Source organism: Mixophyes fleayi, chromosome 10 (genome assembly GCF_038048845.1).
Source record: "Mixophyes fleayi isolate aMixFle1 chromosome 10, aMixFle1.hap1, whole genome shotgun sequence".
In the NCBI taxonomy this organism is placed as follows: domain Eukaryota; kingdom Metazoa; phylum Chordata; class Amphibia; order Anura; family Limnodynastidae; genus Mixophyes; species Mixophyes fleayi.
This window is the reverse complement of record NC_134411.1, coordinates 3,571,029-3,589,939: the sequence shown is the minus strand read 5'-3', so window position 1 is coordinate 3,589,939 and position 18,911 is coordinate 3,571,029. Positions and strand designations below refer to the sequence as shown.

General features: G+C 41.0%; 1 protein-coding gene across 3 annotated transcripts in view; it reads left to right on the top strand.

The window, feature by feature from the left end:
* The first annotated feature begins 5,176 nt into the window (after positions 1-5,176).
* KCNK4 (potassium two pore domain channel subfamily K member 4) overlaps positions 5,177-18,911 on the top strand; it is a 57,022-nt gene continuing 43,287 nt past the window's right edge. The window contains exons 1-2 of one of the 3 annotated variants that reach the window (XM_075187656.1): positions 5,177-5,636; positions 7,169-7,488. In XM_075187656.1, coding sequence (XP_075043757.1) covers positions 7,300-7,488 — 189 coding nt within the window. In that variant the 5' untranslated portion in view covers positions 5,177-5,636; positions 7,169-7,299. The other 2 variants (XM_075187658.1, XM_075187657.1) reach the window with 2 other exon arrangements.

Genomic DNA, 18,911 nt, shown 5'->3' with positions numbered 1-18,911 from the left:
ATTTGTTTATGGTTGATCCCCAGATCTTCATTTTACAATACGATTGTGCACGACCAAATACTCAATAAGCATATTTTTAAAATTATTTTGTTCAGACCTACTGGAAAAAATACTCTAAAGGCCCAGGTCAATGGATCAGTGTATATACCATGGGTATGTTATTCTTTCACAGATACAAATATCTGATTTTCCAGAAGAAGAACTGATTCTTGAATGCAACCCTTATAGGCTGGCTATGATGACACGGTTTAAAACAGAATTTTTTTTAGACCAAGCTACCAACTTTGGTCAAACTCTGTATGTAAAATGGTCTTGTACCAAAAGTTAGTATTGCAGATAAATTGTTCTCATATCTAAAAGTAAAATATTATGTTGCAGGTGAGGTCTGTTGTAGAATTATAAACAAGCAAATAAATCAACTTCAATCATACAGTAAAAATGCCAAAAGATGGCGAATACAACAAAGGCACAATATGTGCATGTGATAGAATACTTGTGGCTACAGGTAAATAAATATACATATGTAAGAGCAATTAAATTTGAAGGGTTCATGTCTAAACTTAATAAAGATTCCCCAGGTAAGCATCTATGTATGTATCTATCTTTCTGTCTGTCTCTCTAACTACAGCTCAATGTCTCTCTTCCCATTCACCTAAATTATTTGAGTGGTTTGTCTATAGCCGCCTTACAAGCTTCCTCTCCTCTCATTCCCTCCTCGACTCACTCTAATATGGCTTTCGACCATTCACTCCACAAAGACCTGCCTTTTTCAAAGTCACCAATGATCTTCTCTCTGCCAAGTCTAAAGGTCACTTCTCCTTGCTTCTTCTCCTGGATCTCTGTGATTCTTTTGACACTGTTGACCACACTCTCCTCCTGCACATTCTTTTCTATATATTGGCCTTCATGACACCATTCTCCTGCTTCACTTCCTAGTTGTCTAACACACCTTCTATGTTACTGCCGCCTCCTCCCCTCTTCTCCTACTATCCGTTGGGCTTCTATAAGACTCTGTCCTCAGCCCTCTGCTCTTCTTGTTGTACACCTCCTCCTTTGGAAAACCTATTAATGCCCTTGGCCACCAATAACACTTCTATGCTGATGGCACAGAAATCTACATCTCCTCCTCCCACATCTCTCCTCCTCTCCTTTCTCATGTGTCCAGCTGTCCCCCTGCTATCTCCTCATTGATGACCCACTGTTACCTATAGCTCAACATGTCTAAAACTGAGTTCATCATCGTCCCTCTCACTAGGATTTTCAAACATTCCCACATCTCTCTCTCCATGTACAACACTACACTCCCCTCTGTCCCTCCCACTGCCTGGATGTCATCCTTGACTCCACCCGCGCATTCTATCTACACATCCAGACCCTCTCTAAAGCCTGTTGTTTCCCACTGCGAGGATTAGATCCTTCCTCACCCATGATGCTACCAAATCCACTTTCTCATCATCTCCCACCTCCTCACCTCAACTACTGCAACCAACACTTCTCTGGCCCTCATCTCACCCATATATCCCCACTCCAATCCATCCTTAACACCATAGCAAAACTGATTTTCCTCTTCTTCTGCCTCCCAGCTCTGTCAATCCTTTTACTGGTTCCCCATTCCTTATAGAATCCAATTCAAACCTACTCACCCTCACCTACTCCCCTCTTGCATTTCTGACTTCATCTCACTCTATATTTGTTCCTGCCCTTCCCACCCTGCAAATGACTGGCACCCTCAACTTCCCACTGATAACCACATACTTCCGACTCCAAGTCTTCTTCTGTGCCACTCCCCACCTATGGAATAAACTCTCATGACCTATCAGACTCCCCACCAGCCGCAAATCTATCTATGTGATATCTATATCATATCTATCCACCTATCTCATATCTAGTTATCTGATATCTATATAATATCTACTTCATATCTATTTCATATCTATCTATCTATCTATCTATCTATCTATCTATCTATCTATCTATCTATCTATCTCATATCTGTCTATCTAATATCTATCTCCTATATAAATCATATCTATCTATCTTATATCTAGCTATCTGATATCTATATCATAGCTATCTAATATCTATCTATCTATCTATCAAATATCTATCTCATACCTATCTAATATCTATCTCATATATAGATCATATCTATCTTTCTCATATCTATCTATCTAATATCTATATAATACCTATCTAATATCTATGTCATATATAAATCATATCTATCTATCTCATATCTAGCTATCTGATATCTATATCATAGCTATCTAATATCTAACTCGTATCTATCCATCTATCTCATATCTATCTATCTAATATCTATATAATACCTATCTAATATCTATGTCATATATAAATCATATCTATCTATCTTATATCTAGCTATCTAATATCTATATCATATCTATCTAATATCTATTTCATGTCTATACCATATCTATCTATCTATCTATCTATCTATCTATCTATCTATCTATCTATCTATCTATCTATATATCTATCTATCTCATATATAAATCATATCTATCTCATATCTATCTATTTTGATTGATCTGCTATTACATGTGTAAATATCAGTATATACCAAAGTACCCTGCCCTGTACCCAGACACAATGTGCTGATAAGATGGCTATTGATCGCTATTGATTGTTATCATTTACCTGCAAATGCTGATGGAGCAGGGAAGTGGTTTAACTCTCTATTATCCAGGTAATAGCTGAGGAGGGCAGTATGTGCAGCTGTACTTGTCTGGGTAGATCAACTATAATGTGGGCAGAGAGAGTTGATTTTGGGTTCTAGTATAAAAAGTGTTTGGCAGCGCACTTTTATAATAGCGTTCAATTGAGTTGTAAATGGAAAAGAGATAGAACTAAAATGATATGGAGAGGCTGTGGCAGAAGATGATCGCAGGACAGACTTCAGAATAAGAGAGGTTAATGTGTTTTGCAGAACACTGACCACTGAGCGATTAAATGGATGTTTATAAGTACTAGGAAGATCTTTCAGATGAAAAGTGAAGTAATGTTCTGCAGAGGCAGCAAATGGGTTAAAGCTGTTCTCAGCACTCTGATATTATATAATTTGCTTTGGGTCACTCTTTCTATGCAGACCCTGTGACAGAGAGATAGCAAAGATCATCGCAGAGAGTGCTGAACCTGAGAGGGAGACAGCAGAGCAAGTGAGAATGAGGCACATTCTGTGTCACTCCTTCTCTCACCCTATGTGTCACTCCTCTTACCCTATGTGTCACTTCTCTTACCCTATGTGTCACTCCTCTTACCCTATGTGTCACTTCTCTTACCCTATGTGTCACTCCTTCTCTCACCCTATGTGTCACTCCTCTTACCCTATGTGTCACTTCTCTTACCCTATGTGTCACTCCTCTTACCCTCAGTGTCACTCCTTTTTCTCCATCTGTGTCATTCCTTCTCTCACCCACTGTGTCCCTCTTTCTCTCACTCTCTGTGTCACTCCTTCTGTCAACCACTGTGTCCCTTTCTCTCACTCTCTGTGTCACTCTTTCTCTCACCCTATGTGTCACTCCTCTTACCCTATGTGTCACTCCTCTTACCCTATGTGTCACTTCTCTTACCCTATGTGTCACTTCTCTTACCCTCAGTGTCACTCCTTTTTCTCCATCTGTGTCATTCCTTCTCTCACCCACTGTGTCCCTCTTTCTCTCACTCTCTGTGTCACTCCTTCTGTCACCCACTGTGTCCCTTTCTCTCACCCTCAGTGTCACTCCTTTTCTCGACCTCTGTGTCCCTCTTTCTCTCACCCACTGTGTCACTCCTTCTCTCACCCACTGTGTCCCTCTTTCTCTCACCCTCTATGTCACTCCTTCTCTCGCCCTCTGTCTCCCTTTTTTTCTCACCCACTGTGTCCCTCTTTCTCTCACCCTCTGTGTCACTCCTTTTCTCGACCTCTGTGTCCCTCTTTCTCTCACCCACTGTGTCACTCCTTCTCTCACCCTCTGTGTCACTCCTTCTCTCACCCTCTATGTCACTCCTTCTCTCGCCCTCTGTCTCCCTTTTTTTCTCACCCACTGTGTCACTCCTTCTCTCACCCACTGTGTCACTCCTTCTCTCACCCTCTATGTCACTCCTTCTCTCGCCCTCTGTCTCCCTTTTTTTCTCACTCACTGTGTCACTCCTTCTCTCACCCACTGTGTCCCTCTTTCTCTCACCCTCTATGTCACTCCTTCTCTCACCCTCCTCTCACTTTTACTAGCTGTTACCACTCTAATTGATTACTTTTCTCGCTGACTTTCTTTCCCAACATCTCATTTTACCCTATTCCTCTCTGTACATATATCTCTGACTTCCAGTATGTGACGGTTACTGTCCAGTAATTGATTTACTTTCTCCCTTTTACTTGTTCTCATCTGTTATTTTCGCATGTCCTCCCACGTTATGTTTATTATTATTTTCCTCTTTATCCAATGATAAATATGATATATGATGTGATGACAATATACATTTCTTATCCCATGAGTCTGTCATTTATTCTGTAATCTGCTCATTCAGAGAATAGTCATCCCCAGTTCTCATTTAAATGGGATTAGTTGGGGGGAAGTATTCATTAATTATAATTATTACTGTCACTCCTTCACTTCAAATAGCTTATATAAAGCACAGGGACTTTCTTGTGTGTGTATGTTGTGCACAGGGACTTTCTTGTGTGTGTATGTTGTGCACAGGGACTTTCTTATGTGTGTATGTTGTGCAAAATGTATTTACACAAAATGCTTGAGCATAATAACCATTATGTGCACCAGAAACAAATGCAGCAGACGGAAAATAGAAACTATATTTTATGAGACTGTCACAAAATGCAGCATATGATAATTGACAATTGTGGTACTATAATAATGCTACATGGCATTATAAAAACATCTTCTACTGACACTTGTAGTCTGAATAACCTACTGTCACAATGTTTTTGGCTATCCCTGTCCTGTGAAGGGGTTAAGTATTGAGGTTAAGTGGCAGCTAATACTGTTAGTGATCTCTATTGATTGTCATCATCCTTTATGTGTGTGCTGACAGAGGGTAGAGTGGAATGTTAACCCCCTTACTGCCAGGGATGAGCTGATATAGTGGGAGGGGTTAAGTAACACTGCAGGTCTCTAGCAGCAGGATGCTCCCCTGTATTTTGGCAAGGCGGGTGGGGTTATTATGCATTGCTGTATGGCTCTAGCAGGCAAGTGGGTAATGCTTGGCAGTGTTGTCACATTAGATGATGCGATGTGGCTCCAAAAGCAAAAAGGGTTAGGAGATCGCTAGAGGGACCAAGTGGTGTTTGTGCATGATTTGTCAGGGGAGTGGTTCATTAATGCATGGCAGGCAGGGGATGGGTTAAGCAGGAGCCAGGGCAGAAACGAAATCCTGAGGGATGTGGAGGCAGGAGTTAAAAACTATTGTCTTATATGCCCCACAGGGAAAGGGTTAAGGTCTACATACAACAGTGGGATGGAAACATTTTCTGGTATAACAGGAGGTGACTTAAGGTGACTTTAAATGGCTATGATAGTGAGTTAAATAATGTTCCTGCATAGTGCTGGAAGAGCTAAACAAGGCCCTTCAGTGCACGTGCAAAATAAGCGTTACGTGAAGATCTGCAGGACCAGTTACTGGTAAGTTTACATTGGTTGAGCATTGGCAAAATAGTGGTTAACTTATGGTCTTTGCATAAATGATGTTGTGTACCTTTACAGCCTTATCATCTCTCTGTCTCATTTCTCCCTCTGTTAGTTTCTATCTCTCTGCTTTCTCACCATCTTCTCTTTCCATCTTTATTTTTTTTTATCTATGTTTCCATCTATCTCACTCACTGCTATCGTCTCTATTTCTCAAACCTCCTCTATCATCATCTTCTTCTGCCATCTGGTTCGATGAAGAGATCTGTGTTTCACTCCCTCTGGCTCTCATTCACTCCCTCTTTCCACGCCCATGCAGTGTGTCGATAGGAGGGAGTATTCAGTGTGGGTATCACTCTCCTTTTGGGCATCAGAAGCACAGGGTGAGCTGCAGGCCCAGCTTTTCAGGGTTCATACCTGTCTGAGTGTGTGGTGTGTATATGTCTGTCACTGTATATATATTTTTACATACCTGTGTTAACTGATGCCAACACCATATTCCGTCCTGGTAAGTGACTATACTCAAGTCCCCTTGCCCAAGAAGCTTACTCTCTCTTTACTTGTTTGTTTTGTTTGTGCTAATATTACAGCATATATAGAGAGCAATGTGTATATATACAGTATATAGGTGTCTTTATATATATAGTCTGATAATGTTGTTTCACGTATATATCTCGTTCTTACTGATCAATTCGTAACTTACAGTTTTACAAAGATTGCTATAATTGCAATATTGATGATAGCATTAGAATTGAATATCTTGCAATGCACATTTGTCGAGAAAATAGCAATAGTTAATGGAAAATAAATAAGCAAACTTTTAAAAATGAGAGTGTTGTATTATATGCAAGCATGCATACTACGTTGTATTTTAAGTTAATTAAACAATATTAATAATTGCTTCCATTTTTATTACCCCTGTAAATATCCAAAAATCAATACCGGTGAGGCTGTTTGTGAAACTTGGACCGTTTTTATCCAAAGCTTTATTAAATAGCTGATTTATAACTAAACTTATAAACATGTCATCCCTCATTTAACCCTGGCGTTGCAGTTTGGACTGCTAAAGGTATTTGTTTTTATTATCTGTTAGGGGTAATAATCAGTTCCATATGATTATTTGTGTGCAACAATTTAAAGAAACAATAATATTTGACCATATAATTAATAAGCCCAGTAGTTCTTTTTGCAGCTTTTATTTCCTTACGCTGCATAAATGTGGGTATAGAAAAATTATGTAATTTACTAATATAGGTTCAAAAAATGATGTAACCAATCAGCAATTGGCTTTATTTGATACTGTGAAAGTTATAATATAAAAGCAAGTCTCTGATTGGCAGTTAAGGGTTACTGCATTTTAGCACTGTAGTAAATAAACTATTCTGCATAGTTGCAGACATGGTTCACAATAACTGCTTAAATACCGGAGATCAAAGTTCTTCTGTGTCACTTTTTGTATGTTGTTGCATATTTTAATTTTTATATTCATTTTTTATACTAAAAGCCTTTTTGTTTTTCTTCCTCTGCAGTGTCTTGTCATACTCCAATAGGACACCTTCCAGGAGGCTTTCTGTACCCACTCTCCTGCTCATCCCAGGAGTCTATACTACTAGGAGACCAGGTTGTGGTTGCGGAACAGGTAGAGGAGACCAGTAACGTCATGAAGAAGAAGACTGTGCTGGCTTTGTTTGGCATTGTCCTTGGCTATCTGGTAACAGGGGCAGTGGTCTTTCAGATGCTTGAGCAACCCTATGAAGCTCTGCAGCAGAGTCTTCTCATGAAACACCGTAGTAAATTCCTTCTGGAAAACAGCTGTGTACAGGAGGATGTCCTGGACAACTTTGTGTTGGTGAGAGAGAATGCTTGTGTGGACTGCAGCTGAGGGTTCCAAACAATAATGCGATTGGTTTCATATGAATACACATAGAATCTGGAAGTTGCTTCCGTTGTATTTTTATATAGCTCTCGCTATAAAGCCTTATCTGCACAAAACTTATCAGAATCAGGTTGTTGTTAGTGGCAGTTATAACATGTGGTGTACTATATTCTCAGTACATCTGCAGCAAGTAGGGGATATACTAGAGGTAGAAGCATTATGGGCCTGAGTCATTAAGGAGAGCAAAGCAAAAAAAGAAGTAACTTTGCACCTTGGCAAAGCCATGTTGCTTTGAAGGAGGAGGTATATTTAAAATGTGGGGACAGATTTATAGTTGGGGTAGGGCATGTTCTAGATCAACTTTAAATTTCAATGTAAAAATAAAGCTATCAAGTATTTGTGTTGTAGATAAAAAAACAGCCAGTATTTAACTTACGTGCAAAATAATAAACTAATTTGCACCCCTTGCATTGTAACATGATTTGTCCGGGAGAAAATGTCAGGGGCACATGCAGGGGGGGGGGGTTCTCCAGAAACCCTTCCCCTCCGCGAAGAACAGTGTCCCTACATAGCGGCACTGTACAATACAGCAATGCCGCGGACGCTTCTTTGACAGCGCCACGGCTGCTGATCAGTGCAGTGTCACCGAAATGGAGCTGCTGCTCTCTCTATGTTTGTTTTTTTTTTGGGGGGGGGGGAAACCCCCCCTTAAAAATCCTGCGTGCGCCCCTGAATGTACACCTTTTTTTTGCCTTGCTCTCCTTAATGACTCAGGCCCTATATCTCCTAATAACAGAGGAGAATGCTGTATATTACTATAAATACCCCACAGGGCATAAGTCATAGTACTCCCTCCTTTATTATGCATCATTATGTGACTGGTACAACTGGTATGTTTCTGTATGGTTTGCCCATATTATAAATGTATTGCCATTAGGAGAGGCAAAGAAATATCACATCAAGATACTAAGATACTTGTGTGTTCTCTGCTTAGCATTGTCATTACACAGGGCTGAGCCATGGGTCAGGTAATGCCAACTCAGCTACTGCGCCCACTGTGATCCCTTTAGAAACCATAAACAGGTCATTTAGTTACTGTACAGTGAGGGGGTTCAGGACTTACATGGAATGCCTTAAGTAGACCTCCAAATATCTGAAACAGACAACCAGGACTCCCATATAATATGAATTATTCACGCCAGGATTTATATGCTACCTTGTGGGTGTAAAACCTCTACATTCCCAATTCCTTATTTTAATCTTGGACTTACCAAGTCTGAATTTTGGGTAAATAAACATTATGGGCCTCATTTAGGGGCGTATTCGATTGTTAGCGTTAACGCTAACAAACGAGCGCTCGAAAAATCTTAGCGTTAATACGGTAATTACTCGCGGAATTTCAGCTCGCTGCTCCCTGAGCTGCGAGCTGAAATTCCGCGAGTAAACTACCGTATTAACGCTTTTCGCGCGCAATATTACCGTATAAACGGTAATATTTTTCGAGCGCTCGTTTTTCAGCGATTAACGCTCACAATTGAATACGCCCCTTAGAGTTGATAAGATTTTGACTTTGGCGTAGGCACTTAAGTTTTTTGTGGCTGTATCTTAGGATATATGCAACTTTAATTCCAGCCTATAGATAGATCTCAAGCCAAATGTGTCCATCATGATCATCATCAAACTTGAACCCCGTCTATGGGAAATGCAATAATACGCCTCCTAAAATGCATACAGTAAATATTAGAGTAAGTCAAAATCGGACACATCTCTAAAGGGTATGGTTCACTTGCATCTACACGCCCTTACTGTACTGATTCTACAAGGAAGGTTCCTGACCTGCCTCTCCAAGCACAAGGGGCCGTAAGTACAAGATACAGACAACTAAAAATAAGGACGCAGGTTGTTTTAATGCACAGTGCGTTCAAGAAAGTCGCTTTGTTTGTGGAGCAAATGAACTCTATATCAGGCCATGTGAGTTCTAGATTCTCAGGGGTATATTTACTAAACTGCGGGTTTGAAAAAGTGGAGATGTTGCCTATAGCAACCAATCAGATTCTAGCTGTCATTTTGCAGAATGTACTAAATAAATGACAGCTAGAATCTGATTGGTTGCTATAGGCAGCATCTCCACTTTTTTAAACCCGCAGTTTAGTAAATTTAGCCCTCAGTGCCTAATCCTGGGTATTGCTTGTAATGACTATAACACATGGAGATGTATTGTGAAGGCAAATGTCATTCACAGATGGAATAAAGGGCCTCAATTAGCATTAGGAGCAAAGCAAAAAAAAAAGGAGCAAATTTACACCTTAGCAAAATGTTGCACTGTAGGGGAACAAATTTAAAATGTACGGACAGATTTAGAGTTGGGGGGGGCGTCTCCTAACTCAACTCTAAATTGTAGTGTGAAAATAAAGCTGTCCAGTATTTGCGCGCTACATGCAAAAGCAGCCAGTATTTTCCCTGCCTGCATAAAACAAATGTAATTTGCACTGCAGCATAGTTTCACCAGGGTAGAAATTTGCTTCTTTTTTTGCTTTCCTCCATACCCTACATGAGGCCGAAAAGTGTCACTTTAAAAACAAATTGATAAAATGCCCAGAAAATATAAAATGGACCTAGACAGTGCCAATAATGCTCACAGACTCGGCGCAGTGAAATTGTTATGAGAGGTACAAGCCAAGACCACTCCTATTTAGAAATGAATGTGTTTAAGTCAACTGTAGTCCATTCATAGTTATGAGCTGTTCAAAAGGTTTGAGGAGTTTATCTATTATCAATACTGATGGACTTTATTGTTCTGTGTAAAATCTGATATATGAGGGTAGCATGCATGGATTGATGTGTGAACTGGGTATCTGCTATGTCCATTAGACTTCATCGTGTTTATCAATCTGTTTAGAATATATATATATATATATATATATATATATATATATATATATATATATATATGTATTGTATACTTCTTTTTTTCCAAACATACCTATATTTGTCTGTATTTTTGTTGCATGCACTTGATCTAAGTATTTTGTATGAATATCATGACAGTATACATGAAGTCAGTGAGTAGGATTGACAGTGGTCAGATAAAGGGGTATAACATGCTATTTCCTCTTCAGACTGCATGGCTGCACTCACAAATGGATTAACCCTTAAACAGCTAAGTAGAGTAACAAAAGTTGACCCTCCGGTATAGGGTGTATATTGTGTGACTCCTCCTTTCTTTTGTTGTCTTTTTTTCTCTATCTTCAAAGCTGAGTAAAGTCAATTGTGGGTGTAGCGAGAGGTTTATTTATTATTATAAATATGCCTGCCCACCGAGAACAGGGGTTCTTCCCTGGGTCGTTCTTTTCTACCATTAGATCCTAAATTCACAGAAAGCTGATATTTTGTCTAAGGAAGAGGAAATTCAGAAAATACGCACACCCTCTGCCTCATTAAGCAATGTGTCCCGAGTACCTGATGTCAATTCCGGATCAGTACTCCTAGGTAGGGGCGTCTTTTACGGAGTTAGTTTAATTTGTTTTCCTTTTTCCCTTTTCCCTCTCAGTACTGTTTCAGAGCCTGTAGAAGGGAAAGAGATTAGCAGGACTCATAATCGCATTTTTGCAGCCAGTTATAAGGACCTATCTAATGATTATAAAGAAACTTTGGCTAATGAAAAAAGTTATTCTCCCTGGCGCAGATGATGTAGGGGTTGCAGAGGTAAGTGCAAGGCGTTTAAACACAAATGTGGTACAAACAATATTTATTCACAGTATTGATAAAATAAAGTATGGACAACGTCAATATCAGGTCTGGACCATAAGTATCAAACCAGATGAACATACAAGATGTAACCGGAATTGATGAAGTCAAGCAATGATGTATCGTAAGGCAGCATAATATCTTCAGTGTAAATACTGTGCCAATAAACAAGAACAGTGAAAAGACTGCAGTCTCTCAAATCTGTCACATAGTCCTGCTTGGTATAATATTCAAATCTGTCACATAGTCCTGCTTGGTATAATATTCAAATCTGTCACATAATCCTGCTTGGTATAATATTCAAAAAATCTGCGTGTACTATACCAAGCAGGACTATGTGACATATTTGAATATTATACCAAGCAGGACTATGTGACAGATTTGAATATTATACCAAGCAGGACTATGTGACAGATTTGAATATTATACCAAGCAGGACTATGTGACACATTTGAATAATATTATACCAAGCAGGACTATGTGACAGATTTGAATATTATACCAAGCAGGACTATGTGACAGATTTGAATATTATACCAATCAGGACTATGTGACAGATTTGAATATTATACCAAGCAGGACTATGTGACAGATTTGAATATTACCTACCTCTGCAACCCTTACATCATCTGCGCTAGGGAGAATACCTTTTTGCATTAGCCATTGAGGGTAAGGGCCCACCTCCACCCACTCTCCTCCCAAAGGCAGCACAACACACAATCAATCTCTAGGAAAGACTTCTCCATCTTTCCATTCTTTATAAAGAGACTTTGGGCCTGATTCATTAGGAGGAAGTAAGGCAAAAAAAATGAGTAAGTTTTCTCCTGGACAAAACCATGTTACAATGCAAGGGGTGCAAATTAGTTTATTATTTTGCACATAAGATAAATACTGGCAGTTTTTTCATGTAGCACACAAATACTTGCTAGCTTTATGCTTACACTAAAATTTAAAGTTGATCTAGCACATGCCTTATCCCAATTATAAATCTGCCATCGCGTTTTAAATTTACCTCCCTCTCTAATGCAACATGGTTTTGCCCTTCTTTGCTTAATGAATCAGGCCTTTATGTGTAAAACAGACCAAACTCTAGCGATAAGTATAGTGTCCTTAATATTAAATAAGCAAATCTGTGAGGTACAGAACAATGAGGTACAATGAGGGAAATTGCAATCTCTCAATTACAAAAGTACAAAGGAAAAAAATGGCCACGTTGAAATATAAAATAAATAAAAATAAAAGATGCCAGCATATAAAAACATAATAAAAACTCATAAAACATAGCAAGGATTATTCTCATAGAAAACCAATTAATATGCTGTTAAATGGTTAAATAAATACAACCATACATATATGTATGGTTTAGTGGTTAGCACTTCATCATCATTTATTTATATAGCGCCACTAACTCCGCAGCGCTGTACAGAGAACTCATTCACATCAGTCCCTGCCCCATTGGAGCTTACAGTCTAAATTCTCTAATATAGACACACACACACACACACACACACACACACACATAGACATATACATATACATACAGACAGTGAGGGAGAGACTAGGGTCAATTTTTGATAGCAGCCAATTAACCTACCAGTATGTTTTTGGAGTGTGGGAGGAAACCGGAGCACCCAGAGGAAACCCACGCAAACACAGGGAGAACATACAAATTCCACACAGATAAGGCCATGGTTGGGAATTGAACTCATGACACCAGTGCTGCGAAGCACAAGTGCTAACCACTAGGCCACTGTTCTGCCACCTCATCTACAGTGCATTGCAAAGCAGCCTTGGCCCCAGGATAGATGTGTTCCCTGAGAAGTGTTGGGGCAGGGCAGCATGGTGGCTTAGTGGTTAGCACTTCTGCCTCACAGCACTGGGGTCATGAGGTCGATTCCCAAACATGGCCTTATCTGTGTGGAGTTTGTATGTTCTGCCCGTGTTTGTGTGGGTTTTCGTTGGGTGCTCCGGTTTCCTCCAACACTCCAAAAACATAGGTTAATTGGCTGCTATCAAATTGACCCTAGTCTTTCTCTCTGTCTGTGTGCATGTTATCAAATTTAGACTGTAAGCTCCAATGGGGCAGGGACTGATGTGAGTTCTCTGTACAGCTCTGCGGAATTCATGGCATTATATAAATAGCTGCTGATGATAATGATGTGGGAAAAAAATAAATAAATCACTGATGGTATCAAATAGATCATTGGAGTGATAGTTAACAAGATTTCTATTTATCTATAGTCTTATGAACAATACAGCAGGTCCCAAAGCATATATTGACCCAAGAAAATAGATTTTGGTTGGCATACACTACTTCCACAGAGCAGAACAAGTGCGTAGAATGTAAAATAGGAATCTTATTAAGAGTGTCCTACAGAATATAATGAACAGAAACTCATAATCATTGGAATCCTTTAACCTTTAGTTGGGCAGAAGGCAGAAATCCCAATAATACAAACTAGGGCCGTAGGCAAAGTTCGCTGACAATCGGAGCCGACTGCCCCTGCAAATTAGCAGATGGATTATTTAGGCTACCGGTTGTAAGTACAAAGTGTCTGCTCTTTACACCTACATCCCACATACTATTTTCTCTCTGGAGAGTCATATCACAGAACAACAGCGATTGTTTATCCTACAGGATATTACTTTTATTCTTATGAGCAAATTATTTTTTATTTGATAAAGTATTTTATCTTCAGGTACTTGGCACGGTAATAGGGACCAAGTTCACTCTGAGCTTTGCTAATCTGTATATGGGCATACTTACTTATATATATTATACATATTATTTGGGACTTTAAAGTGAACCTAATACTCTATGGGAGTGTTAGGGCTGACACAAATTATCATAAACTTGTAGGACAGGCAGGAGAGGTCTTCACATATAGCAGCCGCCTTTCCCGTAGAGCAGAACGCGCTCACAGGTACTCAGATGCCCCCTGGTCTTAACTCAGAGTAGTACAAGTTTATAATATTACTGCCTGATGGTAGAAGGTAGCGGGGTCCAGAAACAGGCCGAGGTCAGAAGGGCAGCAGCAGAGTGAAGTCCAGGCAAAGGTCAGGGCCGTCAGAAAGTAACGTATTCGGAAACCAGGCAGAGGTCAGGGTCACAGGCAATCCAACAAAGTCCAGTAAGCAAGCCAGGGGTCATACGCAAAGAATCAATCCAAAATAGCACAGGAACAGGAGAAAGGAGCAGGTCAGCAACCAGTGACAGAAAGCTATAACCGGCAGTGAGGCTAAGCCCTCACTGCCTTAACTAGTGATGTGGCCCAATGAAAATGCAGAGTGCCCAGCAGTACTAATCAGCCCAGGTGGCTAATACAACACCATCCAATCAGCCATAGGAGGCTGAGCTATACAGACCTGCTCGCTCCCGCCCGGCTGTTTGACGGTTGGCCGGACGCAGCGGCAGGGAGAAACAAGCGTCCTGGTTGTTGCCTAGGCAACTGGGCCGAAGAGGGCGGAAGTGATGTCCTGGTCATCATGGTGATGGCCAGAATGCCCTAGCAGAGATAAGCGAGCCGCGGTCGGCCAGCACTAGAGCCGCGGCTCATGATAGTACCCCCCCTTGAGGAGGGGTCGAGGCACCCCGACATCCTGGTTTCCCAGGGAATTTCCTAAAGATGTCTTTAAGAAGTTTGTCAGCATGTAGATGTCTTTGTGGCACCCAAGAACGTTCCTTCGGGCCATAGCCCTTCCAGTGGACCAAAAAGTCGAGGATTTTTTCGATAATGAATTCTTGGTGTCCCTTGACTGAGACGGGATGAGGCCTATGGGCTTGATGTGGCCTGAATTTATGAGACCATGTAACAGCTTTGAGTAGAGAGCAATGGAAGGTATTCGGAATCTTGAGTAAAGGAGGAAGATTCAGTATGAAAGCCACAGGGTTAATCTGTCTAGTAATGACAAAGGGTCCAATGAATCTGGGATCTAACTTCTTGCAGGGCTGCTTGAGTCTGATGTCGCGTGTGGACAACCAGACTTTATCACCGACTTTAAAAGGGCACAGTCCGCGATGCAGATCAGCATAATGTTTAGACTTGAACAAGGCCTGCTTGAGAGTAATATGAACCTTTTTCCATATCCAGAAGAGATGAGCAGTGGAGTGATGAGACCTTGGTCTATTTGAAGATTCCAGAGCAGACAAAGAGTTGCACCGAGGATGAAACCCAAGGTTACAGAAAAATGGAGACACAAGAGTGGAAGAGTGGCATGAGTTGTTGTAGGCAAATTCTGCCCATGGAAGCAGAGTGGCCCAGTCATTATGGCATTTGGTCACATACAAGTGAAGAAATTGCTCAAGGGATTGGTTGATCCTTTCAGTTTTTCCATTGGACTGAGGATGATATCCTGAAGACAAACAGAGTTTGATTCCCAGCCTGGTGGAAAAAGCTTTCCAGAAGATGGAGACAAATTGGGAGCCACGATCAGAAACTATGTTGATGGGAAGTCCATGGAGCCTGAAAACATGCTGGATAAACAAGGAAGCCAATGTTTTGGCACATGGCAATCCTGTAAGTGGAATGAAGTGGGCCATCTTACTAAATCGATACACGATCACCCAGATGGTGTTAAAGCTGGATGAGCGATGCATTTCCACAAGGAAGTCCATGGATATGTGTGTCCGAGGTTTTACTGGAACAGGCAGAGGCATGAGGGGACCAGCAGGAAGGCTACGAGAAGACTTATTCTTGGCACAAGTTTCACAGGACAGGACGAATTCCCTGGTATAAGTAGACAACAAAGGCCACCAAATAGAATGAGACAGAAGTTCCATAGTCTTGGATACTCCAGGGTGACCCGAGGTTTTATTGTCATGACATTCTGTGAGAACTGTTTTTCTTTGATGATCTGGTACAAACAACTTGCCCACGGGGGTCGCCAGAGGTGCCAAATGTTGGAGCTCATGAAGAATCGTACAAAGACCATGAGTCAGGCCAAGGACAATGTCAGACTCAGGGATATTAGAGGCAGGTTCTGCAAGAGGAGGATGCGAGGCGATGAAGCTGCGAGACAAGGCATCTGCTTTGGTGTTTTTGGACCCTGGTCAGAATGTAATAATAAATTTGAAGCGAGTGATGAAGAGGACCTGGGCCTGTCTAGAATTTAAAGTTTTCACAGATTGGATATACTGTAAATTCTTGTGATCTGTGTATACCGTAATTAAATTGTTTGCTCCCTCAAGCCAGTGCCTCCATTCCTCAAATGCCCACTTGACTGCCAACAACTCCCAATTACCGATATCGTAGTGGATTTCTGCAGATGAGAACTTTCCGGAGAAAAATGCACAGGGGTACAGTCTGTGGTCGTAGGGATCTTTCTGCGAGAGGTCAACACCAGCCAAAACATCAGAAGTGTCTACTTCGATTATGAACGGCAGATCTGGGTTAGGATGTCTGAGGACGCGCACGGAGATGAAGGTATTCTTGAGAGCATTGAAGGAAGCCAAAGCTGCAAGAGACCAATTAGCAGTATCGGCCCTTTTGCGGTTAAGGGTTGTAATGGGAGCCACTAAATCTGAGAATGAATGGAAGTATCGCCTGTAATAGTTAGCGAATTTTAAAAATCTCTGAATGGCTTTCAGATGAGTAGGCCGTATCCAATCAAGAACTGCCTGGACTTTACTGGGATCCATAGAAAAGCCACTAGGAGAGATGACATATCTTAGGAACTTGGATATAATACACCAAAGATAAATCTAAGGTGCCCCCAGGAGCCGGGAATATAGCAGTGTACACAATTATAAGATGTAAACAATACAAAAAAACCATGCGTCTTTATAATAAAGTGTATAATAGAACACCAATCCATACAATAATAACTGATGTCCAAAATGAAACAGCATCATGCATCATGGTAGAAGGTAGCTGAGTCCAGAAACAGGCTGAGGTCAGAGGGACAACAGTAGGCAACAGAGTGAAGTTCGGGAAAAGGTCGGGGCCAGCAGAAACCAACGTATCCGGAAAACAGGCAAAAGTCAGGGTTACAGGCAATCCAACAAAGTCCAGTAAGCCAATCAGGGGTCGTATGCAATTAATCAATCCAAACTAGCACAGGAGCAGGAGAAAGGAGCAGGTCAACCAGAGACAAAAAGCTATAACCGGCAGTGAGGCTAAGCCCTCACTGCCTTAAATAGTGATGGGGCCCAATGAAAATGCAGAATGCCCAGTAGTACTAATCAGCGCAGGTGGCTAATGCAACATCCCCCAATCAGCCATTGGAGGTTGAGCTATACAGAACTGCGCGCACGCCTGGCTGTATGACAGTTGGCCGGACGTGGAGGCAGGGAGAAACAAGCGTCCCGGTTGTTGCCTAGGCAATCCGGATGAAGAGTGCGGAAGTGACCATGATGACCAAGTCACCATGACGACCGGGACGCCCGAGCAGAGAGAAGCGAGCAGGGGCGGCCAGCAGTGGAGGTGCAGCTTGTGACAGGGAGATATATTGATTTGTTGTTTTTTTTTATTTTGAATGGGGATGAAGAATCTATTATTCACTTTATTGAGCAACTTAATCACAATTCTTTTAATCTCACATTCACTAGCACATATCACATGTCACTGATTAATTATTTGGATATAACCGTAAAAATTGTTCATAATTCTATATTCTATCACAAGGATACTAATAATTATTTCGATTACAAAAGTAGCCACTATAAAAGTTGGCTGCAAAATATACCAGATCTGGAGAAACTATACAATGTATGATAAATTTATAGAACAAGCCAAGGAGCTGCTAACCTTGTTTAGAGAGAAAAACTCCCCTAATAGGATGCTTGAGGAGGCTCTGTCTGAAACTATACAATTAGATAGAGATAGCCTTCTGTTAAATTCAATACTAAAAGATCATTAGCCTTCAGCTAAACATAACATATTATTATTATTTATAACATATTATTATTATTTATTTATAAGGCACCACAGATTCCGTAGCACCGGATACAGAAGCAAGTAACAAATAGATGAGGTAATACATATAAGTAGCACAGATGAGTGTGAGTGATGCTATGGGGACTCACACGGAGTGCAGCAAAAGACGTGACAGGACGAACAAGGGAGTCAGACAGTAGACAGACGTGGGACAATAGGTAGAGGACCCTGCCTGTAAGAGCTTATATTCTATAGGAGGGGTGATGAGAGACAGTAGGACCAGCTGGGAGAAAATGGAGATGGCAGGAGAGAAAGAGGAGGTGGTGGATAAAATGGTTAAGAGGATAGACGAGCTTGAAACTGTGAGTTTTGAGTGAGCGTTTGAAGGACTGAAGGTTGGGGGAGAATCAAGTGAGACGGGGCAGCGAATTACAAAGATTAGGGGCAGCACAGCAGAAGTGTTAGAGGCGAGCATGGGAGGAGGTAATAAGAGGTGAGTTGAGGCGGAGGCTCAAAGGCAGAGCGGAGTAGCTTGCTAGGTATGTCTACCCCACCTCGAGACAAGGTCAGAGATGTAAGGGGTAGAAATGTTGGTAAGGGCTTTGTAAGTGAGATCTGAATTCTGAAATGGATAGGGAGGCAATGAAGGGATTTGCGCAGGAGTATCGAAAGAGGTGTGGTGGGAGAGGAAGATTTTCATGATGTTACGGAGAAGGAAGTGACAGGATTTGGTGAGGGACTGGATATGAGTGGTAAAGCTGAGGGCTGAGTCAA